Source organism: Eleginops maclovinus, chromosome 4 (genome assembly GCF_036324505.1).
Source record: "Eleginops maclovinus isolate JMC-PN-2008 ecotype Puerto Natales chromosome 4, JC_Emac_rtc_rv5, whole genome shotgun sequence".
NCBI lineage: Eukaryota > Metazoa > Chordata > Actinopteri > Perciformes > Eleginopidae > Eleginops > Eleginops maclovinus.
Genome location: NC_086352.1, coordinates 16,529,076 through 16,555,276, shown reverse-complemented (window position 1 = coordinate 16,555,276; position 26,201 = coordinate 16,529,076). Strand labels below are relative to the sequence as shown.

The 26,201-nt window shown below is 39.8% G+C and overlaps 2 protein-coding genes across 5 annotated transcripts; one reads left to right on the top strand and one right to left on the bottom strand.

Annotated features, from left to right (window-relative positions):
- Positions 1 to 161: 161 nt before the first annotated feature.
- On the bottom strand, positions 162 to 22,031 carry usp10 (ubiquitin specific peptidase 10). 4 transcript variants are annotated; one of them, XM_063881382.1, is made up of 15 exons: positions 21,748 to 22,031; positions 15,353 to 15,421; positions 14,750 to 14,795; positions 14,295 to 14,354; positions 11,620 to 12,849; positions 9,664 to 9,755; positions 9,127 to 9,236; positions 8,982 to 9,040; positions 8,793 to 8,896; positions 7,608 to 7,707; positions 6,332 to 6,512; positions 4,977 to 5,142; positions 3,490 to 3,634; positions 2,773 to 2,838; positions 162 to 2,125 (listed from the first exon to the last, which is right to left on the bottom strand). In XM_063881382.1, exons 1-15 carry the CDS (start codon positions 21,766 to 21,768, stop codon positions 1,938 to 1,940), a joined length of 2,637 nt encoding a protein of 878 aa, XP_063737452.1. In that variant the 5' UTR covers positions 21,769 to 22,031; the 3' UTR covers positions 162 to 1,937. The 4 variants fall into 4 exon arrangements, with proteins under 4 accessions (XP_063737452.1, XP_063737453.1, XP_063737454.1 ...); XM_063881383.1 differs by having other exon boundaries at positions 11,620 to 12,846; XM_063881384.1 differs by lacking the exon at positions 14,295 to 14,354.
- Positions 22,032 to 22,692: 661 nt separating this feature from the next.
- marveld3 (MARVEL domain containing 3) lies at positions 22,693 to 25,768 on the top strand. Its single transcript, XM_063880722.1, has 4 exons — positions 22,693 to 23,117; positions 23,570 to 23,850; positions 23,998 to 24,095; positions 24,951 to 25,768. The coding sequence occupies exons 2-4, from the start codon at positions 23,576 to 23,578 to the stop codon at positions 25,559 to 25,561; spliced, it is 984 nt and encodes a 327-aa protein (XP_063736792.1). The 5' UTR covers positions 22,693 to 23,117; positions 23,570 to 23,575; the 3' UTR covers positions 25,562 to 25,768.
- Positions 25,769 to 26,201: the final 433 nt, after the last annotated feature.

Sequence of the window (26,201 nt, the reverse complement as noted above, 5' to 3'; positions counted from 1 at the left end):
ACAAGAGTACACAAGGCTAAATCATTTAGAAATACTTGAGATGAATGCATTTTAGAGTGTTAATACTGAGATACTGACACTGGTGGTTGGAATGAAAGGGCAGGGAAAACAATTGGGAAAATAATAAAATGATAGAAAAATGACAAAAAAGGAAATAAATATCAAGCAAAGAACTAGTTAAATTTTATTCATTATTGTGCTTTAGCCTGTGTAATTTTCAAACACCAATTCAAATGCAAGCATATTTTTTCTGAAGGGAGCGAGAGCATCGGGACATCCAATCAATGACAAAATAAAAACTAACATTTTAGTAACTCAAACAGAAATCGTCACAAATCAATGAATGATCCCAAAAAAAAAGAAATGAAAGAAAAGAAAATAAAAATCTTTAACAAAAGCAAACACTATCTCCTTTTGTGCACATGTCCGGGTTTCTTTTTGCAGGGCTTAGCGCAGATGTAGTCCCACATCCCTCGACACTCAGGTTCCCTCGACTAGGAGGAAATGCTGAGCCACAAAAGAGTAAATACATAGATGTCAGGTACATTCCCCTAACTCGTCACAGACATTAGACTTGCGGTTGGCGCCTGATTAGGGTTAGACTTGTACACCGAGTGGAAAAACGTCATACAATGAACCTAAGGCAGCCCCCGCTTTCTGCTGAGTTGGGGGTAAGAGGGGTGGTGTGGCTCAAAACTACACTGATAAGCCACCGATACACAGGTGGAACCTTTAGACACGTAAAGACAAAAAAAGAATGGATAGAGAAGGAAATGTACAAAGTAAACATGGGCGGGTCTTGCAGTGGAATCTGTTGTGTTGGTTGCCATTTTTCTCCAGTGCAATAACCAAGTCTTAAAACTAGCGCAGTCCTTTAGGACCCAAACCAGTTTTCAGTCAGATTTCATAATTTTAATTGTTTTCTTTTTAACATTTTAATCTAAATATTTGCAAAATATTCATTTGCCTGTCATACCATAATCCTCAATCAGTTTATACTTTGTGCACAGAAGCGTATTTGTTATTAAATTCTCAAGCGCATTAATATTTTCTTTCTACATCTAAACCCAAATACCATACCAAGGATCTCTCAAACAAGGAAGCTGTTCAGCTCGAGGTACCATCCATCTATTTTCTCCTGTTGATGATGGCTCAAGTTGTACCTTGATTTGAAAGCATCATAAAAGTGAGGAAATGGCAGAGTTGTTTGTGTTGGTGGCAAAGAAGACAATCTGGCCTTGAGAGGAGAGACTCATGATAATGCTGGTGCTGGGCCTTTAAATTCATGAGGGCCAATTCAAACAGGCTTTTAAACTCCTGCAAATTCACCAGGCCAACAATTCTCCTTAAGGGCGAACACTGATATTTCAGGGTCATTTCCTTAGAACAGGTCATTCCTAAACAGGAGATATTACCCAGCGGTCCACTTGCAGCCTGTGGTACAAAGTTCTTCTTGCTTGTGAGTCCACTGTTTGCTCACTGAGCCGAGCTGTGGGCTCAGTCAGAGGAGAGTTTCAGGTCGTTACATGTCACCCCAACCCCACCTCTGTCTATTAAACAGTCCTTTCTTTGCTGCTTTAAAAGTAAAAACAAAAAAAGGACAAAACAAAAAAAACAAACAGCAGTGGTGCACAGAGAAGAGAGAGCAGTCACAGGGAAATCTTTGTGAATGCAGCTTGTTTCTCTTCCTCCAGAAAGACAAGGAAAAAGGTGTAGGAAAAGCTGGTTCTCAGGAAAGGGGACAGGGGGGAAGAAGAGGAAAATCTTGCAAGAGAACAAGTTGGGCAGTGTTCCTGTTCATTAGTTTCATGTGTGTTTGTGTCACGTGTAAATGTACTGTCCTGTCAATGAGTGCATTTGGAGCATGTATGTTCTGTGTGCATTTGTGAGTATATTCGGGTGTTCTTGCGCGTGTGTTGGGGTGTGTAAGTGTGTGTCTACAGCAGGTCCACGCGGCGGTAGTACAGCAGGTAGGCGGTGCGCTCTGCAGTCTGCTTCACCACCTGGTACTGATTGATGACCTTCACTGCCTGGTCGTCGATGCGCAGCCAGCCGTTAAGACCAATGTGGAAGACATCCGTGGTGTAATGGCCGCCTGTCGCACTGTTCCCATGGTGATAGACAACTGGTTTAAAGACAGTGGGGGGGGGGGGGGGGGGGGAGGGAAGACATTAGAGAAATGTTGAACATTTTATTTAGGTCATTACTCTTCAAATATTGGCACTGAAGTGTCAGCTCTAACAGAGCTCTTAAGCCTGATGATTTACACACAATGTATGATAATGAATACTATCAATAACATAATAACAAGTCATGCTGATATACAGGTCTCTAAACACATCAAAACAAATGCTCACAGGGTGTTGCTATTTGCTGGTAATGCTTGTTTTCCATTTTCATAAAAAAAAAACAGCAAAAAAAAAACACAGAAAGCTGACAAACTCAATAATGGGATTAAAGAAGAACAGAACTCAATTCATGATTCAATGATATCCAAATGGATTTTACTCTAGTCGGAGGAACGATTTCCTTCGAATATTTAGCAAGCAAAGAGTTATTAAAAAACATATCCTGATGTTAAAGGGAGGGACTACAGAAACTAGGTCTTTGAGTACCATTGGCAGCATTGTTATTTTGGTCCGCCAATATAGTGAATTATAAACCCCTCAGTGACAATATTTAACACAAGCACCGCAACAACACGATTACACTTCCCTTACAGCAGATGCAGCAATGTGACCAGAGTGTATAAACCACAAAACACAAACGAACCTGCAAAGAGCCTGTACGTTCTTTGGCCTTTCACAACTTTGCCGCGCACTCCAGAGGACAAGAGATCTGAAAGGAAAGCCAAACAAAGAAATTAGACCTCCACGTTGTAATACATTGCTTAATTTAAGATAGATAAACAGAGGAGTGTAGTTCATGTCAGTGTAAAAAAAAGAAGCTTGTTGTACAAAATGGTGAAAAGGCTTCAAAGTGTTAAACGCTGCTACTTTGATGTCGAATCATACGGTTACAATTTCCTCTAAGCACGTCCAGAGATGGATAATGATTGTTCAGCCTGATTCGATGTGTGCAGTTATTCATCTTTATCACGAGTCAATCCCCCTATTGAGGCAGATAAATCGTTGCCCTTAAGAAGAGACATACCACTTATTGCCGTTTCTCTGGGGAACCATCTTTTTTTAATAGTGTAAATGGTACATTTGAGTTAATTTTGCAAATCCATTTAGGTTACCAGTTCTAATGAATGCTATTAAACCCTCTAGACATGTGTCTCGTCATGATTAAATGACATGTTTAAAAGAAATAAGGTATAAAAAAAAAAGGAGCTTTAATTAACATCAGTCCAAGAAATGTACACTGTATTGATCCGACAGGTAACGTGTATTTCTTTTGTCAGTGGAAGTAAATTGGATTATGAACTTTTACATAAACACACTGTACACTGTTCAGGAACTTGTTAATGAACTAAGAGTTTAATACCTTTGCTGATTTCCAGGTCAACGGGGTAATCAATGTTCTTGGTCAGTTTCTGGCAGCCTCCAGTCTTCTCAAAAACAAATCTCTTGAGATGGAGCACCAGCACCGGGGGCAGTTCTTCCAGAGTCACCCTCCGACTGATCTCAATCTGAAACGTGGACAAAAGACGAGCAGTCAGAGAAAGTTCAGTGATAGTAATACGATGTTATTCAAGAACAAAAAGTTACATTTGTAAGAGTTCATTTGTTAGGGTAGAACACGGGAACATATTTTCAACCAAACAGGAAATAGAACATAAAAACTGTGGTGCAACCTCCTGTTGGGCACATTGTCTCGTCAATCATTTTGGGGCTTTTAGGAGCTGGGCTGGTGACCAAAAGTTAATGGTCTCTGAATGACAAAGACCAGAATGATCGGTTTATCGGTTACAAAGACCAAAACAGAAATGCAAAAAAACGCCAATGTTACAGCTGTAGGGCAGATGTCCTTGCACTAGTTGTCCTAAATTAGTTCAGTGAGAACATGAGGTTGGAACAAGTGTCTTCTTCACTGTTGGGAGGTCTTGTGTACCCGATGTTAAACGATCAGTGTGCATGCCATAAGAGAAAAACACAAATCATTAAAAAAAAACCACCATAAATATTTTGGCACGTCCCTGATGTCACTGTGAAAAACACATTTTACTGTCTGGCATTTTTTAGTGAAATTAAGTCCTGCCCCTTTATGGAAACAGCATGAGCATGGCCAGAGGTCGGGAGAACTTCTTTTACCACCTCTCTTGTCCTCTCTGCTCTGTACCTGCAGCTTTACTTCTCTTCATGTTTTCAGCAGGATCTGGTTGTTGCTAATGCTTTATTTTTGGCTGCATTTTGAACGGATACGTGAAAAACAAACAGATTTTTATCAAATATCTAAATGTTAGGCTTAGATAGAAAGTATAAGATGGTTAAGAACGGTCGGAAATATGAAAATCAGATCATTCAAATGAACAAAAAGTACATTTTAACTAAATAAATGTTTCTTCTTCTATCCCCGCCTCTAGTGATTAGAGCACAAGAGACTTTCTGAATAAAACAAGAACTTGCTGTACCACGCCTAGGAAGGGAGACCGTCATTTAGAAACACAGCTCCCATGGTAACGTGGAGATAGTTTGAAACTGATTTATAAATACTGCATCTGATCATGTCTACATATTAGAAAAACCACATTGATTATAAGCATGTTTAACCTCGCCTCTTGAGCACCATTTTTGTTTCAGAAATGTATGCAACAGGATCTGGTTTTCGCTATTATTACAGGATATTTTTGGCTTCATTTTAAAGTATACATGTAGGATAAATTGATTTTACACTTAGCTGGATAGCGTATGATTTGTTAAGAACGGCCGTGTCTTAAATATGAAAATCCGATGTTGTGCCGTTCATGGCGTTAACATGGCGACACTAACGAATGAACTAAAACACAGCTACAAAGTCAGGTGTATTTGTACCTCCTGCTTGGTTTTAGAAGTGTATCCCTGGACTGACTCTCGGGCCACCAAGGTTTCTAGAGCCTCCTGCACGGTGCGGATCTTCTCTGACTGGATGTCGAGCTGCAGGGTGAAGAAAGGCTGCAGAGTGGCCGACTCTTTAGAGTTTTGTTGATACACCACAGATCTGATAGAGAAACAAAACAGCAGGTTAGATATGACCAGTGACAACGAGCAAGGTTTATTTAAAATGATTCAATACCAGAATAACTTTTTTCAACAACTTGCATTGCTCAGAGTAAAGTTTGTTGGACTTGATATCTCTTTGTTGGTCGAGTACCATTTAATCTTACAAAGAGTATTATTGTATATGTAGCTCCTCAAAATTAAACAGTCAGCCCTGGTTTCATCGAATGACATGTACTCTAATTATTCCAGGCATATCCTGACGCAACATCTGATCCTATGCTTCCAATAAAAACAAGAAATGTAATTGGAAAATTGTAACCGTGATCCACAAACCAAAATCATCAACTAGTGACGGAGAAACCCAGGGATTATAGCCACCTCAGTGGGCGTACACACCACACTCTGTAAACACACACTCTAAGACATGGTGCGACATGTGTAGACTAGGACTGTGCCAGACCAGAACCTCGTAAAACATTATTTAGGCAGTCTACACCAGGTTCTCTCCAATTTGTCTGAAAGTGAAAACCTTTGTTTGTGAACGTGTGCCCCACGTCTTGCCGTCCAAACTTCTGACCAAAATCAAGGAGGCTGTTATTTTGAAGCGCTGTGGCGATGGCAGGACGCAAGCTGTGGATTATTGGTCAGACCTTTTCATGATGCCACCATCAACATTATGTCAGAAACTTCTAGGAAAAGGTGGCGTAACCAGCATAGGACCGCAATCCAAAACCAAGACGAGGACAAAGCTCTGTTACGACATTTCTAAGGAACGATTCAGAGAGAAATTAATCTGAAGCAAACCATAAAAACTTGAATTATAGCAGATCATTACTAAATCACAAGTGCACTTCAAGAAACAAATGTCCCTTCTTCTATTCCCGCCTCTTGGGACAACAGCACACGAGGCTTTCTGAATAAAACAAGCAGTTTCTGTACCACGCCTAGGAAGGGAGACTGTCATTTAGAAACACAGCTCCCATGGTAACGTGGACATAGTTTCACACAGCTAATCTCTAAATAATGCATCTAATGACATTAGACAATACGAAATCGACCATGAGCTCAGTATCTTGAACACCACATGTGCTTCGTTAAGGGTTATTGAGCAGACCTTAGGGTAATGTGGTTTGAGAGCAGATTTTTGCCTCTACTCACATCTTTAACACAACAATCTATCCACAAACCTGATGTGTCCACCAAATATGTCGGTGATGGGTGTGCGGACAAAGTCAGCTTGGCGGGTGATGGAAGTCTTGTTTCTGGGGCCGACTTGCTCCCACTCGTCCTCACTGCCTTCTTCCTCCTTATCAGCAGCGTCCTCCTCCACACCTGGCTGAGACTCCGGCCCGTTGGGTGTGGGAGCTTCTGCTCGAAACACACAAGAGAAAAATCACTTTAGAGATCCGTGATCAAAGTATTTTAAACCTCGCTGAAGTGAAATTAACTCCTCATCAGAATCCAATGTCACTATTACAAGTTGAAGGACATCCAACAGCACGTCAATTTATAATACAATAACCCGAGTGTGCTTTTAAACTTGTGAACAGCTCACTACAGCTGAAATGTGGACGTGGTGTGGTGGACACTGTTGGGAGTTTTACATTGTTTCTGTTTGAAGCTCCCAAACTTAAAGTTGATACGTAAACCACAACAAAATGAAACCCCAGGAAAACATTGTGAATGCATGCTTCAAGTCATGAATACCGCGATGTAGCTTTGAATATCAAAGCAAAAGGCTCCTGAATTACATTTAAAGAAACTAAATGTTCCTTCTTCTATCCCAGCGTCTTGAGACATCACAAGAGGCTTTCTGAATAAAAAAAGAACTTGCTGTACCACGCCTAGGAAGGGAGACTGTCATTTAGAAACACAGCTCCCATGGTAACGTGGAGATAGTTTGATACAACTGATTTATAAAAAATGCATCTAATGATGTATACATATTAGACAAACCAAATGGGTTACAAGTATGTTTAAACTATGCATGTCAAAAATGTTTTTACACCTTGAACACCGTTTCTGTTTCTTAAATGTACGTAACCCGACACTAAACAGTAGATAATACTAAACACTATGAAATTATCCTGCTAAAACAAACTGAACAGTATTACCATCTGCCTGTCATTGCAAACCAGTGAACTACTCACCGAAGCTTACATTTGCTTTGTTGGTTGCACATGTCATGTAGATTGAGATACTGTTGAGAACAGTCAACAGTGTCTCAAGAGGACATGGCAACTGAACAGGCTCTTGAGACACTTTACACATTTCTCTTCCCAACTTCAGTAAATACAAATCTGCCTTGTTGCAGTGTGATCATGCAGAAGGTGATTCAAATCATATTTAACTCAAACAGAGAAGATGGATGATGTGCAGAAACAAATGGAACTAAACAACATCCGTAATGATCTTGTGTTCCTTTCGATATCATTTTGATGCCGAGGTGGTAAAGATGCTTACCCTCTTCCTGAGGCGAGATTAGTTTCTTCAAAGCCAGCATCTCCTCATGCAGTCCATTGAGAGTGAAGCCAAGATACTCTTCCGCATCTTCCTGTCGACCCTGAGAGAGAAGCACCGGGACATCAGCACCAATTAAAACGTTAGCAAGAATGCTTACTGTCAAATAAACTATCAGTGTTGCAAACCATAAGAACAAAAACCCTCATGACAGTATGTGAAACCTAAAACAATGAATATTTGTCACGTTTTCAAATATAACTGTAAAACACATTACTGTCTGGGGTCTTTGACATTAAGTCCTGCCCCTCTATGGAAAAAATCGTGACCCTGGCCAGAGTCGGGAGGACTTCTACTAATATTGGGAATAATGGGGGCTCCGTGTGTGAAATATTAACATTTACACAAGGTCTCTTGTCCTCTCTGCTCTCTACCTACAGTTTTACTTCTCTTCATGTTTTTAACAGGATCTGGTTATTGCGTACTGTTTATTTTTGGATACACTTTGAATTTGATTAAACATCAAAATGTTAAGCTTAGATAGAAAAATGTGAAAATCCGATAACTTAAATTTAAACAAATGTTTCTTCTTCTATCCCCGCCTCTTGTGATAAGAGCACAAGAGACTTTCTGAATAAACCAAGAACTTTCTGTACCACGCCTAGGAAGGGAGACTGTCATTTAGAAACACAGCTCCCATGGTAACGTGGAGATGGTTTTACACAACGGATTTATAAATAATGCACCTGATCATAACTACATATTAGATAACCCGCATTGATTATAAGCATGTTTAAACTTGCATCTTGAACACAATTTGTGTTTCATGTATGTAACTCAAGGCTAAACAATTGATAACTAATAAAGCCCTTGTGTGCATGAATGAATGTGCAAACGCGGTCATGCTTTGAGGTTTTACACACGAGACAGAAGGAATGTTAGCCTCATTAAATGTCAAACAAACATTTCAAATGATTTCATTCATTAAAACTGAAAGGGAAATGACTCAGCGTGTGTAATGCAGGAAACACCTTCATTTAGGTGAGTTGTGAAATTCAGAACTGAAGAAAATGTATTAAGACTTATTTAAAGATGGATGTTCCCTTCAAGCATAGTCTGTTCCAGATGAAGTGAGTTCAGAGTGTGATCATTAAAAAAGAGAAACACCCCCATGACACATTGCCTTACCTTCTCAGAGAGACTCGACTTGATGAGAGTGAGCAGTCTGTAAATGTAGGTCGGTTCAAAGGGTGCACCAGGCCGAACGTCTTTCATGACTTTTTCACCAACAGCTGTGGGCACAAATCATACAACATCAGTGATGCTGACAGAAAATGAATCTCAAAAGGTCTTTAGGGCTGTTTTCTAACGTCTTACCTTGCTGTTTGGCTTTAGATGGCACAGGCATGTTGTTGAACTCATTCACCAGCCTGACACTGTCAGAGACACAGAAACCGAAGTTAAGTCCCCGAGCAAAACACACAATGGTAATTTGATATCAGAATGCAGAAATGCTACTTACAAGTTGTCCATCATGGGCGTGGAAGTACATGGTCTCTGCGTTTCGTTATGCAGAGGAATGGACTTCATCAGGTGATACATGGGAGGGCATGCAATCAGGGCTTGTAGGGTCTGAGCGTTCAGAGTTAGGGAGCAAAACAGTGAGGACTAAAGGGTGTAAGACAATGTGAAATTTGTAATTGGACACCCCTGGAAATAGTTTTATAGCTCATAATATTGATGTCTTGAATTTGTTTTTCTTAATCTTACATAATCAAATCATTATTTACTGAGATACACACACCATCATTAGACATTGATAACATATTTTGAGCTATCGTTAAAAGAAGGCTGCATTTTAGATGAAGTGCCTAGGCAGAGCTGAAACTCACTCAGTAAGTGTTGAAACCCACACCAGCTTTCCTGGGACTTGACACCATTTGTCCTCCGGGCCATTGGGCTTGTAATCAATATAGGAGCTAGTTTTGTTACCCACAACCAAAATATACATGCGTTAACACGGTGTGGAGGTGCAGAGAAAAACAGAGTGAAAGGATACAGCGTTGATATAGCACCAGTTTCCCCTGTTGATCAGTCCTCTCGGCTGCAAAGACACTGGTTTATGTATCAACTTCACATTCTCAATAAGTTCTGGGGATTCAAAAAAAAGACACAATGTTACAACAGGAAGCCCTGGAAAAAACTGTAAACAACAACAAAGACGACCCATGTCAGCGTTATTTTGAGAGCGCATACTTTCTGCCATTATGTGATAGAGCTGTTATTACAGGAGATCGTTCCTGAATTACAAGCAGTACATTTTGACAAAATAAATGTTTCTTCTTCTATTCCCACCTCTCGAGACAACACCACAAGAGGCTGTGTGAATAAAAACAAGAACTTGCTGTACCACGCCTAGGAAGGGAGACTGTCATTTAGAAACACAGCTCCCATGGTAACGTGGACATGTTCACACGACGGATTTACAAATAATGCATCTAATGAAATACAGATACACAGACAAAGTTGGTCACTAGTACGTTCTCAAGTTTTGCATCGTTTACATCATTCACTATCAAATAACAGTTTGAACACATTTTTCACCTGCATGTAAGATCGTTGATGGTAACCGTCTATAGTCTCATTACATACATATTTTTTGGGGTCAATATGACGGACTGCTGCTTTCAATACACGCACTTTTAGTTCTTCGACATTTTCTGGAATCGGCTGAAGGTTGTCAAGCTAAGATAATCAGTTTCCTGCAGATAAAAATGAGCCTCAAGGTTTCTTGGTTCATAAGCAAAAAGAACACGCTGCTTTAGTACACCCAATAAGGGCTGGAAACCTGACGAGAGACAGTGTGCTGAAAATGATCCCTATTGACTAAACAGGATTGCTTTCAAAGTGGAGTGAAAACCAAATAGCCCTTACAACATTTCAGTAGTTTTCTGAGAGAACAACTGTGTACAGCAACCCAAACGTGTACCTACATGCAGCATTATCAAGTTTATCTAATCAGACACGTCTGAAAGTATTGCTTCTAAAAAAGGACAGAGCGCCATATATAGAGACAAAAAATGGTTCAGAATAACGAGACACAGCAAAGTACTTCTGAGGGTAATGTTTCTGTTTGCAGGCTCTTAAATAAATGACCCGAGAAAGGATCTTAAAGTACTCTTGTTTGAGTATTCACTGTAACTGATCCGTTACCACATTAAACCCAACCACTATTAGTTTGGTCCAATTTTATTTTCTAACACAACCTGATCAATGGGGGATTTTAGGAGATACTTTCCCACTCTTTTGGTTAGTTTCAATGTTCCACTTGACTGAATATTGAAGCTCAAGTATGTGTGGCTGTTTGTGTAATGGTTGTGTGAAACAGAAACACAGTTCAACCCCTTCATTCCCTCGAGTTAACCTCCTGTACCGTAGCTAAAAAGGGCATGTCCCTGTTTGTCCATCTTTAAATATCATTTCTGCATCTACAAGATGACATCGTAATTCAAACAAGATAATTGAAAAAGAAAGATCTGTGCTTTAGCTTTGTGCAGAGAACATTCCTGTGTTAGAAAGGTGAGAGCCCTCCCATGCTTACTTATAATAGTGTTGGTTAATGAGATAGGTGGGTTACCTAAATGTGACTAAAGACTTCATATTTGACAGCTATTCTGGATGTAAGACCACCATCTAGTGTTCATTTCTCAAACACATTTCTGTAACATTCCCAACATTAATGACCAGCTCAAACTTTATGTACTAATATATTCATCTATAAATATGTATAAAAAGGATGACACGCAACAGAATCTGAGGTTTGGTGACTTATCAAACCTACTCTTCTAAAACATCAAATGTTTAAAACCGTAAACCCACAGGAACTGTACATTTTATCAACATTGCCCCCTAGTGGAGGGAGAGAGAACTTATCAACACTTAAAGCTGGACCATGAAACGGGTATTAAAAAGCACCATCTTTTAGGCATAAACAATCAGCAAACTCAAATTATACCTGCAAGTTTAGGGGCCATAGGATCCTCTGAAACGTGGACAGGGCCGACTTTCACCTCCCCAACTTTCTCAGGCTCCTCTGGCGTGGCGAGGGAGGGAGACACAACTTCCACAACATTCTTTACCTCCACAAAGGCCTGCGGGCCCCCAGGCAGAGGCTTGGAGTTTTTGAAGAGGCTAGCCCAAGATTTGGGGAGATTGGCAGTAGGTGCAGCTGGAATGGCCGGCGATTGGGCCTGCTCTGTCACTACTGTCTGGGCAGCAGAGTCTGGGGAGGGCGGCTGAGCCGGCTCCCCCCCCTCACAGTCTTCTTTGTGTTCGTCTGCACTGACGGGAGCATCAGCCTCCGTCAACCCATTGGCCACCCCACTGTCCGCCAGCTCCCTTTCCTCCAGTTCAGTAGTCGTAATAGATGTGGCAACAGAGGGGGTGGCCACAGCAGCTGAAGGAGTAAGAGGGGATTTGGAGCGGGGGCTGTTTGGGGTATCTGAAAGTTCAGGGCTTTGTGGAGCCAAAAAATCTGGCTGCTGATCTGCAGTCCTCGGCCCCTCTGACACCCCCCTGCTCTGAGAGGAGGATGAAGAGAAGGAATTTGCATTGTTGCCATCTGATAAAGAGGCAGCTCCAATTGTTAAGTCCAAAGAAGAGTCATCAGGGCTATCACAAGTCCTCTGATTGGCAGTGGAGGCAAACTTGGCTGCTGCCACAGCAGCTGCTGATGTCGCCATGGAAACCGGTGCAGGGGTGGAAAGTTCAGCCCCCAACAACACCTTACCGTCCACATCTTCAGCACTGTGGTGTGGGCCACCGATTGCATGTCCGTTAACTAAAGCTGCCACAGGCGTCCCGTCGGCTGCACAGCTGCTGTTGCCGCTGCCGCCAGCCGACGGGTCCAGGTAGCTGTAATACCCCGGCGGTCGCTTTTTCTTTTTCTTCTTTTCTCGCTGTCCCAGGCTGCCAGGCAGTCCGTCAATGTCCTGGCAGGCCTGATTGTCCAGGGCCGAGGCCTCCGAGTCAGGGCCATCCAGAGAGTTGTAGTCTGCTCCATCAGTGACATCATCTGCTGGAGGAGGCGTCTGCTGAGTCTTCTGGGCTGACTGGCACCCCAGGATGAACTCTGGAGCCTGTGGGTTGAGGGTGCTCGACACCTTGAATAAAGGATCGTTCCCCCCGACAGGCTTGGAGTCCATCACCTCGTCAACACCAAACTCAATGCGCTGATAGTCTTCTGCTGCAGATAAAAGGAAAACTAATTAGAAACACAAGTTTTCTCTTCAAATACATCCTGAAAATGTCCAAAGTTTAGTCTCTGCTAAAGAGTTTGTTATAAAAAAGTTTAATGAAGAATTGACACACAATCCTTATTTTCTGAGGCTTCTCCCAAAAGGGGTCATGGGAGCTCTGTCAGGACCACATACCAATAACAAGAAGCAAATCCTGCAGCTCCTATTTTTAGCTACTGTTGTGTGTCTACGCTTAACTATGCCACATTCTCTCTGGCCCAGTAATGCTGCCCACATATCCACAAGTGGGGCGATTCAACAATTAACATATGCAATTAGGCAGAGCGACAATAGAGTTGTGGAGTTTGTCAGACTTAAAAAGCTGAGACATGTGTATGTGGTCCTTGAAAACGTGTTCAGTATCTTGATTCTATTAAGTCATATATTTTTAAACCAGTGAATTTAGACACGTTTTGTTTTAAACAGGCATATGATATCAGGGTAAGATTATATATTATTGTAGATTTAAGACCTCTAATGACACTTACATTTTTGTTAATTTAAAGAGGACATCAAATGAACTGTATACCGTTTATATATTCTGATAATGACATCAATATATGACCATAATATTGTTTGCTGGTGTGGCAATTCCTCAAATTGAGTTAATCTGTTATTATTTTATTCATTAATTAATGTACTCAGGAATGTTGATAAACCCTAATGATGAACATTTATATGAACCGTTTCTTAAAAACTACTGAGTACTGTTAATATTACCATTTTTGAGTATCTGACATCAAATCTAGAACAACAATGTACAAAAACAGATCATTGAAAAACGTTGTGTTGCATGTCAGCTGAAACAGTAATTGATTATGCAGAGGTGCAAATGAAAAAAAAAAGGTGAACAAACAGGAAACATTAGTAAGTGCAAATCAGAAAATCATCAAGGTGGCATTATGACACAGCTGACTGGTGGCCCGGACTGTAAACCCTGATGTTCTGCAGGCGTTAGGAGGGTTTGAAAACAGCATTAACTTCCTCTACTGGGATTAGAAGATCTCCGGTTAGTGATACTGAAATCACACTTGGCTTTAATTGCATTCAGTAGTAAAAACCTAAACAATGCACGGCTAAATACGTACACACATGTTAGCAATCACAGAAAACCATCACTATGCCCTTAAGCTGAGATTGTTAAATCAAACACAACTCAATTTTAAAATCAACTTGGAGCCCTGCAGTGGTGAAAATGCAATATATGCAAGAGAAGATAAGATACTTTAAAGTATCTTGAGCATGCAAAGCTCTACAGATTTAACCAACAGGCAAGAGAAAGAATACAGGCGTAAGGTTTAGAAAGCCACCAGTTTTTGAAACCTGGATTTTGAGTTTACAGCAAACGTACAACAGCTAGTCAAGCCACAGGGTGTCAGACTCCTCAACTCACCGCAAACCTGCAGTCCCATAGACTCCATAATATAAGGTACAGCAGGAGTGCAGTAACTTCCTAAATAATCAATACAAATCAAGGTAAGGCAATTGTCATGTGCAAACGGGTACCATTTCAAAGACAGGTGGCTGCTATTACAGTTTTTATTTGGTGGCTCGAAATTTAAAGAATGAAAATGGCTGATATTATCTTAAAATACTCGGATATGTAATCCTATCTGAACAATATTTACTGTTAAGTATAAATAAATTCAAAAATAAATCACATGAAAAGCATCTCCCTGCCAGGCAAGGCAGGTCAGTTCAGCCTGGGCTTCTATCTTACATCTTAAGACCTGCTTTGAAAAACTACAGTGATTTCAACAAAAAACATGAGAATAGTTTTGATGCTCATAAAATGTAAAAGGAAAAAATACAATGGCTAGCAATCTAGTGTTTGTAAAGTGTACATACCAGAAGACTGACTGACGCATGGGACTTTGTCATTGAACGGAGGAAGCTGTGTGGAGGCAAAAAGCAAAGTTAAGAATTTGAAAAGAGCATCTAAAAATTCAACCGTATAAATTGAGCAGTCTCTAATCAGTCCTAGTTGATTAAAAAACAATGATGTTGTGCCTAAAGTTTAGCAGTGTGGAGTCTTGTTGATACATGAGCGTTGAACAATTGTTCAAAGTACAGTTTTAATGAACATAAATACTTAAAAATCTTAAGGAATATTTGAAACATTGATTACCAGGGTTTAATATGCAAGATGATTATTGGGACCATTCATAAAGACTCATTTAAAAATAGGCAATAACTCATTTAAAGCCTAAAAAAATGCTTCTTGAGCTTTTGTAAAAACATTTGACAGGGCCAACCTGGAGCCTCAGTTATAAATCTGTGTACAAGATTAGTGCGTTTGTCAAAATGTGAATAACATTTCCCGTTCTTCCTGTGACAGTAGATCCTGCTGACCAGTATAGGCAATCAGAGCTAAAAAGGTTAACCATCACGGCCATCGTTGTAACAATGATATATTTAAAATGTAAAACAAATTCTTATCCGGCTCCTTACCTCGACATAACATCGTGGAGTCACGAAGAACTGATTGATCTCATCAGGGCTGAACTCCCCGAAGATGTACTGTTGGAAGGAATCAATAAAACCATTAGTTTGAAGAAAGGCAGTGATGGAAAAATGAGCTTATTCTCAAAAAGTATGTTTCCTGTTATGCAATTTCAAAATGAGAAAACTGGTCTTCAAAGGCCTGGTCATATGCCTTCAGATCCCCCATCAAGCTAAATAAATGATTGAAATGAAAGATTGAAAAGTCTAATTAGATTCACAGTTAAAGACAGGGCCTTTCACGTCATAACTAACTTGTTTAAAATGGAACAGTCGCTGGATATCTAAGCACAAGGGCTCTTACTAGAGTAAGTCATTACCCAGACAAGATTGCAATGCTTGTGCAAAGGTACGGCACGGCACAAAGTGATGAGTCATGCAGAGTTACACACAAACCGTGGCCACAAACAGCTCAGATTTGTTTCTAGAGCAATTTGTTGTTTTGGGTTGTTAACACAAAGCAACCACATCCCCAACACACACCAAAGCAGTGGTATGAATGCTTGTAACTTAATGGTTTTTTTTTTTTGACAGAATGAAACAAACAATGCTGTCGGATAACGTTAGATGGCAGTCTTTTGACTTACGCGACTGCTATATATAAACTAAATGGATCCAGACCCAGAGCGTTTCTGCTAACCAGTTGTCCTTATGTTGGCTGTAAACTGTAAGCAATAAATTGTCAACACATAAATGATGAGTGAAATACTGAAGGTAACAGCATAGCTTCATGATGGCACAGTGAACACAGTTCTCAGAGACCCTTGTTTAGTGACACCATAAACAGAAGGCTTGCTAACTATTATTTACTGCATGGGTACTAGATCGTGTTTGTTTATTAAACAATGCAAGAACAGTAAATGTATTCCCACATTAATGCAAGTGGTTTACATGTCTGTCTCTGTCACTATTCTCACACTTGTTATTGGTGAGGGATTGAGGCTGACGTGGTGTGGTCTGTGACCTCCAGTCCCCACCGTTTAGACCCACATCTCCGGTCTCCACAGCTCCGTAGTATGGCAGACACGGCTAAAACTTGTTATCTCCTGGTACAACAAAAATAAACTAGATGAAGTACACATTTGACAAACCACTTGCATCAATGTGGGAATACATTTATTTTTCTTTCTGACTAGAATCAACTTCAAACAGTTAAATAGCATACTTTAGTTGATAAATCAACTGGAGCGCCAATATGTTTCCTGGGATGTTGTGTTACTATCAGCAGGCAACAAGACTAGTTACTGAACCAAAGCCTACAAAGAGCAAATACCATAGATGTATTACAGCTGGGAAATTGCCAGTAAAAAGCCTTGTAAACTCAGTCCACATTTTTCCTTTAAGTGCGCCTGCTAGATTAAAAAAGCCGAGCCAAAAGCCCTAAGAGATACAATTGACACAATAAAATCAAAAAATGCTCATTTAAAAGAAAAAAGCAATATTGCTGTAACTATTCATATTCATGTAGAACATTAACTTGAACTGTTATTATTCATTTATAAGAAACTCATTTATTAATATTTCATACTTTTTTAATTAACGTTATTTGTGCTACAGCCCTGAAAGATGAGCATTGCACCTTCAGGGCAGAACTGCACCATGCCACCTAAAGTGTGCACCCTAGACACAAAGCGACTGAGAAAAGGTGAAATGAACACACTAGCCATGCCGTTAATCCTCAGTGCAATAAACAGTGGGACGTGAAAGGGGAGGCACAGAGAAAAGAAAGTGCAGCTCAAGCACATGTAACTCTTTGCAAGCGAGGCCCCACGCAAGGGCCCACAGTGCTGAAACGGCACTATGAGCGACAAACAGCCAGCCGTAATCCAATGGCCTCAGGACGGCTAATACAATCACAACAGAAAGAATGTCCCTTTGCTGCTTTCTGCAGGCGTGCCACTCGCACCACACTAAGCTTCCCTGGCTGTTTGTTTGGACTGAGGATTACAACAAATTAGCCACCAACTGTATGATTTCAGTACAGTTTAGTTACAACACCTCAAACACACACATAGGAAGGGCTTAGCATAACATTGAGCAGTTTGTATTTCTGATGTGTTTTACTGCTCTTTACTGGCTGTTAGTGAGATCATGTCTCATAAGAACAGGCAACAATCTATTGAGTTTGGTTTATAAAATCATCGTTATTGACACAGACTTCTATTGAGAGATTTTTCAACTCCTTACTGATAATACTTATGTTTTAGGGCAGAAATACACACATTTTATTTTCAGCAGAAGCATTACAACTGTACTGAAATCCTTAAGTAAAAACTAAATGAAGTGCAACATGAGAAACAGAGTGCCAATTTTCCTACGAGTCCCCAAAGAACAAGGCATCAATGTTATAGCCGTTTACCTGCCGATTTAGGGCAGGGTTAGCAACAGCTTAGGCTACCGTATGGTGAGTTGACCTTTAAGTCGGACCTGTTATTCTCAGCTTAGCGAAGATTCTACTTTAATATATGCTTTATCTTTCCTTCTCGTTGATGGTCGTTTTAATATATGGTATCTCTCATGTAGATGGGTGTGTGCTTTTGATGGTAAAATGCATTTATTGTCTTGCTTCTCCATTATTGGGTTTGTATACTGCAGGCACTGATGTTCAAGGCACATTTCCCCTCTGGGACAATCAAGTCCATCTTATCCTAAACTGACTGTAAGGTCAAATCTTTTATTTCCAACATGTGGCAAAACGTAATAGCATAAATCGTGACATTTAGCATAATTAAGCAATCTACAACACCTTGTGCACAAAGCAATGACCTTTTTTATCTACATCCCATATGTTGGCCTCAGCATAAGATCGGACACCGAAGGCAGGGAGGTGACTCACTTGCATGTACTGTCCATGCTGCAGACCATTTTTAATTCTAATTTATAAGAAATTTGAATTTCTTATTAAATGTAATGTATAAAAGTTAGTGGTGGATAACTTTACGGATTTATGAGTGAATTTTGCATCTACAAGGACAAGAGACATTTAGTTTGAGTTTAAGACTTATATGAAAACGTATTTGCAGCATCAACCTTTAATAAGACTAATGGCATCAGCCCTAAATAGTTATGAACAATTGATTTCTGAAAAGGTTGTACTAAAGGCTCGACAAAATCATTTTTGTTGTAGTATGCCTTAGTCATCACACCCCAATAAACTAAGTGCTCCAACCATCTGTTTAATCTAACCATGACAGGGATACAGCCAGCACTACTATGCTGGTTCTCTTAAATTGGTATGCAGAGTTATTATTGGACAACTTGGCTGAGCAGGAAAAAGCTGCAGCACAACTACAAATAAGGTCTGACTGGTTTTCAATGCATCTCCGAAGCATGCCTGTGCCTGCGTGATGTAGTAATAGGGTGACATATGATTACAAAGCATGAAATACAGAGGAGTGTGAAGATGGAAGAGAAAGGAATTCCTGTCATCTATTCTGCTGGAGGCAAAGTGCTTTCACAACGGCAGGGGTATTCAAAAATTTGGTTATATCTAATTTGTTGATATCCTATCCATAAAACTGAATAAGAGCCCTGCCACACAACTATCTTTATACATAATGCTCAGTTTTCATTCAAATTGTTTTAGTACTTATTCAAATGTTTAGTCATTTTGGAGCCTGTAGTTTTTGATCCGGTTGAATGTTATTGTGTTACACTTTGAAATGTTTCTTATGTTTAGGCTGGTCTTGTTGACACAAATAGGGTGGCTCTTAAAAAGGCTATCTGCTTCCATTGTTGGTCATCAAAAGCAGAGTCAATAAACAGAAAATTAATTAAACAATTGATGCACAACTACTTGTCCAGTTTGTGTTGTTCTACTGATTTTCTATGGGTTTTGGAAAGTTGCTCAGAAAAAACTAAACAAATGCTAAGGGTAACATGATAGTCAAAAATGAATTTATTTTTGGGGATATTAAGTCTTGTTTATAATGTGTGTTGTAAAATATGAAATGTGGCCTGATGAAAAATCAGTAAATCCCATTAAATGTCAGGATTCATGCCACAGACTGGACGGGACACTAGGAATGAATGTCTGTAGTAAATTTAAATACCATCTATTCATTGAGATACTTGAGTATGGACTTAAGAAGCATGACTAGAGTACTGCTTTAGAATTTGTCACAACTCTTTCTTGTGCGTTTTAGTCATATGTGTGCATATGACTAAGCTAGAAATGTTATTATCTTGAATTATAGATCTGTTTGTGCATACAGTGTGTAGTTTTCCCCCAGGGGGATGTTAATGATTACTATGACACACAGATTTATGTTTTGGCTGAACAAAACAGAGACAATACAAAAAAAGGAAGTCAAAATAAGGTTAACTTGGGCGTTGGGTAACTTATTACTTATTACAATAAAAATAGAAAGTCTGGTTTACTCTGAAAAAGTCTCTATGTTGCATTTTTATTTTCAGGAGAGAAGATCCATGTCAACATGCATGCATTGAGCAGAAGCTCCTACACAATACTACAGTTGCATTGTTCAGTGTAATAAAATAACCTCCCCTAAACTAAAAGGGATCGTTTGTGTTTTCATAGTTTTTGGAAGATTGCACAAGTCTGAGGCTTAAGTTATAACATATTGACTCTACAGTTAGTTAATGACCAACTGCTTTATAATTAACCAAGTGGTTTATTTAAAAAAATGTTTTTCAATTTCTATTGGCTTCATAAAATCCTGCAAAGGCCTTATTATGTCAACACATATATTCATTGTTACCTAAATGTAATAATACAAGTCTTGTTCTGCCCCACGTGTTTATTAACCTTTACTCCCTTCATTTGGAATTAACCATGACATCATTTGAAAGTTAAAGTTTTTTGAGTAAATCCATGTGACAATAGCACTCCTGTATCATACTAGAACACAGAGAGTGAGCAATTAAAAAACCTTCTGTAACACTGGAAAAATGGTTGCCAAATGGGGCAACCAGACCAAACTAAATAGTTGACAGCGGTCCAAATCCGGTTGCCCCAAGAAACTGGTCAACTGGAAATCTAGAGCACTGTTTGTGAATACTTAATTTTAGGCCATTTTCAAAGGTTTAACTTATTATTCATATTATATTACGCACCATGGAAGGACAATTCAATGTTAATGAATACATATTATATTTAATTTCACATGCACAGTCATGACAGAGCTGGCAGCTGTGTCGAGAAGTGGTTATTCCCCTGAAGCTTTCACTTTTGCTAAACAGTGAGCCAATAGAAACACTCAATTTCGAAGGCAGGAACAAGTGTGGAAGCATGGTGAATATAAGCCTATGGAGAGCTCCAGTCATTGAGCTGTCAGCTGGATCATAGTGAAGCATGTATTCCTAGTTTAAGTTTTATTTCAGTGGAATTATCTGTTTTATCTTCAATTCACGCAATCAATATACACTTTAAATCTGTCATGTATCTGCATGCATAGCTACACTTAAAATCGGGCCTCCCCACATGATAGCTAACCCTCTCAGAAATGTCACCAAATGAGCCAATTTATCTTTAACCTAACGCATCAGGGAGACGGGCGTTGTAACAGCACACTCATCCGCAGTAAGGCCAATTTATATCTTTTGGTTATTTGCATATCAAATAAATCTTCGCTATCAATGAAGGCCCACACTGTCGCATTTGAATTTAGCTAACCTGCTAGCGCACTGACTGCCAAGTGTAACCATACCATCTATGCAAAGCTGTTAGCTTGCTAAGTGCTAAGTGCACGGCGAGACGTTGGTGAATCCTGCAAGTATAACGGGAAATTATCGCACTAAAAAACATCCCACAACACCGTCACTGTGCTGCCCTACTGCCAGGAGCAAGAGTAATTTGGAGTTAATACTAGTTATTGAAATGTGCGCTGGGGGAAGGCCTGTCGCAGCACAGAGCAGGTGGGCCATGCATACACGCAGCAGTTTTCTGTGTCGCTTTGCCTTGGGAATATAACACATGTCACTGATTGGATCTCATGCCAAAGTGTCACCAACATTATATTAAACACACTTTCGTGACATTAAGCTAAACGTGTCTGTCATATCTGTTAAAACCGCTGCAAACAGTACTGCTGTCTCATTTGAATGAAGAGACCTAGGGCCTGTTAGCTACCATGCTGGTGGAGTTTCAATGAGGCTTAGGGGGGCATTAGCAAGCACTTTTCAGTTCTTACGCTTTCAATGACACGACCAGTCGGATGATTCAAATAACAACATGCACATGACAAAATGGCTATTCCAGTATGGGGACTATTAGAGTCAGAAGATTGTACAAGTAGGGGCGGTTGCAATCCTATAAATAACGTTACACGGCGTGCATCAGGAGTTGTTTTGCAGGCTAACGTTAGCCAGCTAGCTTTAGCTACCTGGTTGCTGTAAGAAGCCATGCTCCCGGTGAGATTTTCTCTCCTCCGCTGACAAGATGAAAAGTCTCCCGGGAAGGTGTTGTAGGTTTGTAGTGACCGTTACAGAGGGTGTCCTACTTCGACGTCATTGTCATTTTCCCAACCGTGTCCTGGCAGTCGTAGGTTTTGATCCATGTAATGCATCAGCTCTTCATGCTGCTCGCCTTGCCGTCACCGCCATTTCTGTCTCTTCCTCGCTTGCTAGCCAACCCAGCGCGGTCAGTCGGTTGTAGTGGCAGCGTGAGCTCAAGCAATACAGTCAAACACTTCCGGTGGGGGGTTTTCTCCCGGACTTCACAACAAAAGTCTTCCTCTTTAACTACAAATAATCCCTCCAGTGATGTATCGTTATCCTGTGACTTTGAGGTGCATACATGTGGACAGTAGTGTAAAGTAACTAAGTACATTTACTCAAGTACTGTGCTTCATTAAATATTTGCTACTTTGCACATATACCCCACTACAATTCAGAGTTAAATGGTGTAATTATACTGCACCACATTTATTCAATACCTCGAGTTACTTTTCAAATTTGGATTAATGATTGGAATTAGATTCAACACTTAAATAATACATCAGTTACACCTGGAGTAACATTCACAAACTACCCTGAAGCATTCAAAGCAATTAAAACTAGCTGCACCCTTACCAGCTTTGAAGAAAATCTAATTGATCTATATTTATAAACAAAAGATAATGATATATTATTCTGAATCGGGCAAATTTGCAGCATGAGTACTTTGAGATTTAGTTTAAGTGACATTTACTTTGAAATGTATTTTTGCTATGACGGAAAAGCTGAAAGTGATGCGTGAACTACTAGCGCGAGCTTCATGGTTGAAGCGTGACCGCGTGCGCTGTGTGCGTTCACGTCCGGGTTGGGGCATGAATCGCAATTTTTTAGTAAACATCATTTAAACCACGTAATTTTTAAATACACCTCCCGTATTTAAACTTTTTGAAACTTACTTGGTCATATTATACTTGGTTTGAACTGGCGTTGTTTAGAAATGTTATGAAGTGGTCTGTTAAAATAAATAAGGTAAATACATTACAGTACAGAACAATACTACATATAGCTACATAATTCCAACACACTTGATAATATAATATATATAAAAAATATATACATTAGGAAAATAAGTCTGAAAACGTAAAATTAGAAATATATATATTTTTTAAAACCTATAGTGAGCTTCACAGTAATGGGCGTGGCACAGCACAGGTGAGGGGGAGGAGAAGAAAGTCTCAAACACAGGAAGTTAAGAAAGGTGGGCTGAATTTTTCTCTGCAAAAACAAAAAAAGATCCCACTGTACACGGAATCCTACGGTAGGAAATACAAATGTGGCTTTTCTTTTTATTCATGAGCCCAGAAATAAATCGTAAATTACATAATGGGATCGAAACCCTGAGATGATATGTCGGCTTTTTACAGCTTTGGTCTCTACCTTTTTGAAATAGAAAACGTAGGCTAATCACGTTAATATTTGATTTACTTTGTTGACTTTATGTTTCTCTTGAGTAAGCCTTTGATAACATTCATTTGTCTAACCTCAAATGTCTTTTTGCTCCAAAATCACTACCACTCTTTGCCAGCCAGCCATTTTACTTTATGAAGAAACCTGTTCTGTCTCTGGTCCTTCACATTAATCTTCATTAAATAATCCTTCATGCTGCTTTACAGTCCACAGTGGCAGTTACAGAGATACAAGCCAACTATCCACTTTTTATGAGTGTGTGTAAAAGGATTGATGTCTATAATAGTCCTCTTGTTTATGCAGAGGAAGATGCCAGAGAGGGGGAGACACCCCCAGAGGAGTGGGGAGTATGATGAGTACAAGAACCGGGACAGGGACAGGGACAGGGACAGGGACTACCCAAGGAATGGAGACCATGCGTCTTATGAAGACAGAGGACGCATCCAAAAGCCGAGAGACAGAGAGGAGAGAAGTTCTGCCGGTGACAGGAGGCCAAAACAAAACCGACAGAGGGACGTGACAACTGCCTCTCACAATGAGCCACCTGTTTACAGAGACCACAGCCATGAAGGACCCTCAATACTGTAAGGGCCCAAATACTTTCAATACACTTACTGTCATGTCTTCCACACACTTTCCACCATCTGTGGCAGAGGGTTAGTTATTTACATTGTTGGGTAAAATTACATTGTAAAGATATAATAAATTAAATGTGTTTCCTTGTCTTCAAGGTCAAGAGAGGATTCAATGTACCACTCTGAAGGGCAGTACTATGAGTCACAACAAAGACATGCTCTTTACAACCTCAAATACATCTTAACTAGCCGAGGCAAGTATTGGATTTTTAGATTTTTTTCTGTGAAATTTTGGTTCGCTGTTTACAATTTCTAGAGTTGTTAGGATGGCACCCATGTATATTAAAATAAAGACAGGGGAAACTGCTTATACATTAAAGAGCGAATCATTTCTAAACAAACACTGTTTAAATCAGTCACAAGTAGTCTGTTCACAGTGTTAAAACTGGGCCTTTTATACATGGTAACTTCTGGATTTCTTTCTCTAAAAACAACTGTACTACCGTGACAGTTATTTTATGAATATGTTTGTCTTCAGAGTTTGGCATTGATATCCTACAGTTTATTTTCTGGCCTGTAAAAAATGTAGAAATGCACTGACACCACTGCCAAGCTGTGTGCTTAGTAGTCAAAAATACAGCACATTTCTGTTTTAGGCTATAGCCTTCTTATAAACTGGACTACAGAACGCCATATTTTATATGGAGTAGGTTCTGTACTGTTACAGAAATGTATTTCATTCAGTAATTTGAAAAACATTTGAAACACCTCTGCTCTATTTTAAGACAGTCAATACAATTGTTTAAATAGCAAAGCTGTCCCTTTTTAATAGCTTTATATTTATGTTGTGTGTCCATATATCTTAGATGGTAATCTGCATGAGAAATAAAGTCAATACATTTTACCTGGTCAAATGTCATCACTATAAAATGTAAAATATTTTCTTTGTATATCATTTCATTTTTTAATCACTATCAATAATGAATTTGCTAATTTACAGACATTGAGTGATACCAGTAAATATTGGCAATTAAAACAAATGTTCAGCCCTAGTCTCTCCATGTTGCTATGCACTAATATCAGCATTGTGTTTCTCCTGTATCTCGCAGGTATCTGCCAGCTCATGGAGCTGTTTGTGAATTTGCTTATCGTCATTTGTGCGGGGGTCCCGTACAGCAACAAAGGGGGCTACAGGGACCTGGCCAGCCTCGGTGGAATCTACTATTATCACTTTGGTGGAGCCAATGCATTCACTGGAGCCGATGCAGACCGAGTCAAAGAGCTGGACCAGCTGTTCCATCAGCTCAAGGGTCCTCCGTATGTCTTCACCATGGCCTGCGGGGGGGTTTTGATGATCTATGCCTGTGTCATGCTCGGCCTGGGAATTTTTAGGGTCCCTTACCGCTTCCCCCCTGTGCTGCTGGGCGAGGCTCTGCTGAACTTCCTGATCGGCCTGGGCTACATCCCTGCGCTGGCCTTCTACTTTATTAAGCTGCAGCAGACCTACAATGACCCCATCTGCACGGAGAGAGAGCAGATGTACAAGAGCAAAGGGCACAAGGGATTTGAGTGCCAGTTCCACGGTGCAGATATTGCAGGAGGTCTCTTTGGGGTTTTTGGGGTGTTTGTTTTCATCTTCGGCGCAGTGTTAGCCATCAAGGCGTTCAAGGCAGTGAGGGAGCTAAAGAAGCAGAAGACAAATGAGGACAGTAATCTATAAAGCTTTTCTTTGAACAAAAGTGGGATTGATTAGAAAATCCCTGTGACAATATCTTTGTCATATTAGGTGTTAATGATTATTCGTACGTGAATTACTTTTAATATCTTGGGAAGTATTTACTTTTTACTTTTTCAATCTAGCAATTTCCAGTTTACATACCTGTGCATTGTTTCTGTTACATTTTCTATAATAAACCACTCAACTGTGCATTTGTACTACTCATTTCTCATTCATCTGTGCATACCTGCAAATTAAAAGATAGAACAAGAGATACGTCTCGTTCAGGTATGAAGCAGGCAGACAAATATCAACTTGCAACAAAGGATATCAGATGGTGCCGATTACTTTAAGAGTAATACTATCTAATATGTAACCCAGGTACAGTCTATTGAGGTTTCACACACATACATATCTTTATTGTAAAATTATTTGTGTTCCAGATCGAAATGATGTGCATTCCTCAGATATCAGCCCTCTCAGAGTGAAACCAGGTCTGTTGATCATTAATGCTGGGAGTTAGAGCGTGATCAAAAGCCTATTGTTATAGTCTGAATTGACTATTTCACAAAACCAAATACCATTTGAAAGGTAAATATCCAGGACAGCAAATCTTTCCCTGCTTTCAATGTTCGATACTAGC